This window comes from Eimeria mitis, genomic scaffold (assembly GCF_000499745.2).
Source record: "Eimeria mitis Houghton genomic scaffold, Emh_scaff3069, whole genome shotgun sequence".
NCBI lineage: Eukaryota > Apicomplexa > Conoidasida > Eucoccidiorida > Eimeriidae > Eimeria > Eimeria mitis.
The window spans coordinates 1-517 of NW_013571415.1; the positions used below are offsets into that span (position 1 = coordinate 1).

At 56.1% G+C, this 517-nt stretch overlaps 1 protein-coding gene across 1 annotated transcript in view; it reads right to left on the bottom strand.

Annotated features, from left to right (window-relative positions):
* Positions 1-413: 413 nt before the first annotated feature.
* The window catches only part of EMH_0061970 (zinc finger (CCCH type) protein, putative), a gene marked incomplete at both ends in the record, with an annotated part of 5511 nt that continues 5407 nt past the window's right edge, over positions 414-517 (bottom strand). Inside the window, one exon of the mRNA XM_013497978.1 lies at positions 414-515. Coding sequence (XP_013353432.1) covers positions 414-515 — 102 coding nt within the window. The remainder of the gene's footprint in view (positions 516-517) is intronic.

The following is a 517-nucleotide window of genomic DNA, read 5'->3' on the forward strand; positions in this document are numbered from 1 at the left end:
TATATATATATATATAGGCCTCACGTTCGTGCTGCTGCAGCCTTTAACACACTGCGGAACCGCACTGCAGCAAGATAACTCTACCAGCAGCAGCAGCAGCAGCAACAGCAACAGCAGCAGCAGCAGCAGCAGCAGCGGGGGGGGGCACAAATATATATAGCCGCTGCTGCGGCTGCAACATCAAACTCGGTGCACCGCTTAGGGACGCGCCAGGATACAGAAAATATCAGCAGCAGCAGCAGCAGCAGCAGCAGCAGCAAGCTACTCTGCTGCTGCTGCTGCCACTCCTGCTGCTGCTGCTGCTGCTGCTGCTGATGCAGTACTACTAAAGAAGCAAGACAACGAACAACAACTTCGTTGCGTCGGTATGGTGCAGCACATGCTGCTGACAATCGACGAGAAACTACAATATATCACCCAGCTGCTGCTGCTGCTGCTGCTGCTGCTGCAGCAGCTGCTGCGGCTGCTGCTGCTGCCAGAAGCAGGGACCTGCCCATACACCCCGTGGCCTGAGCAG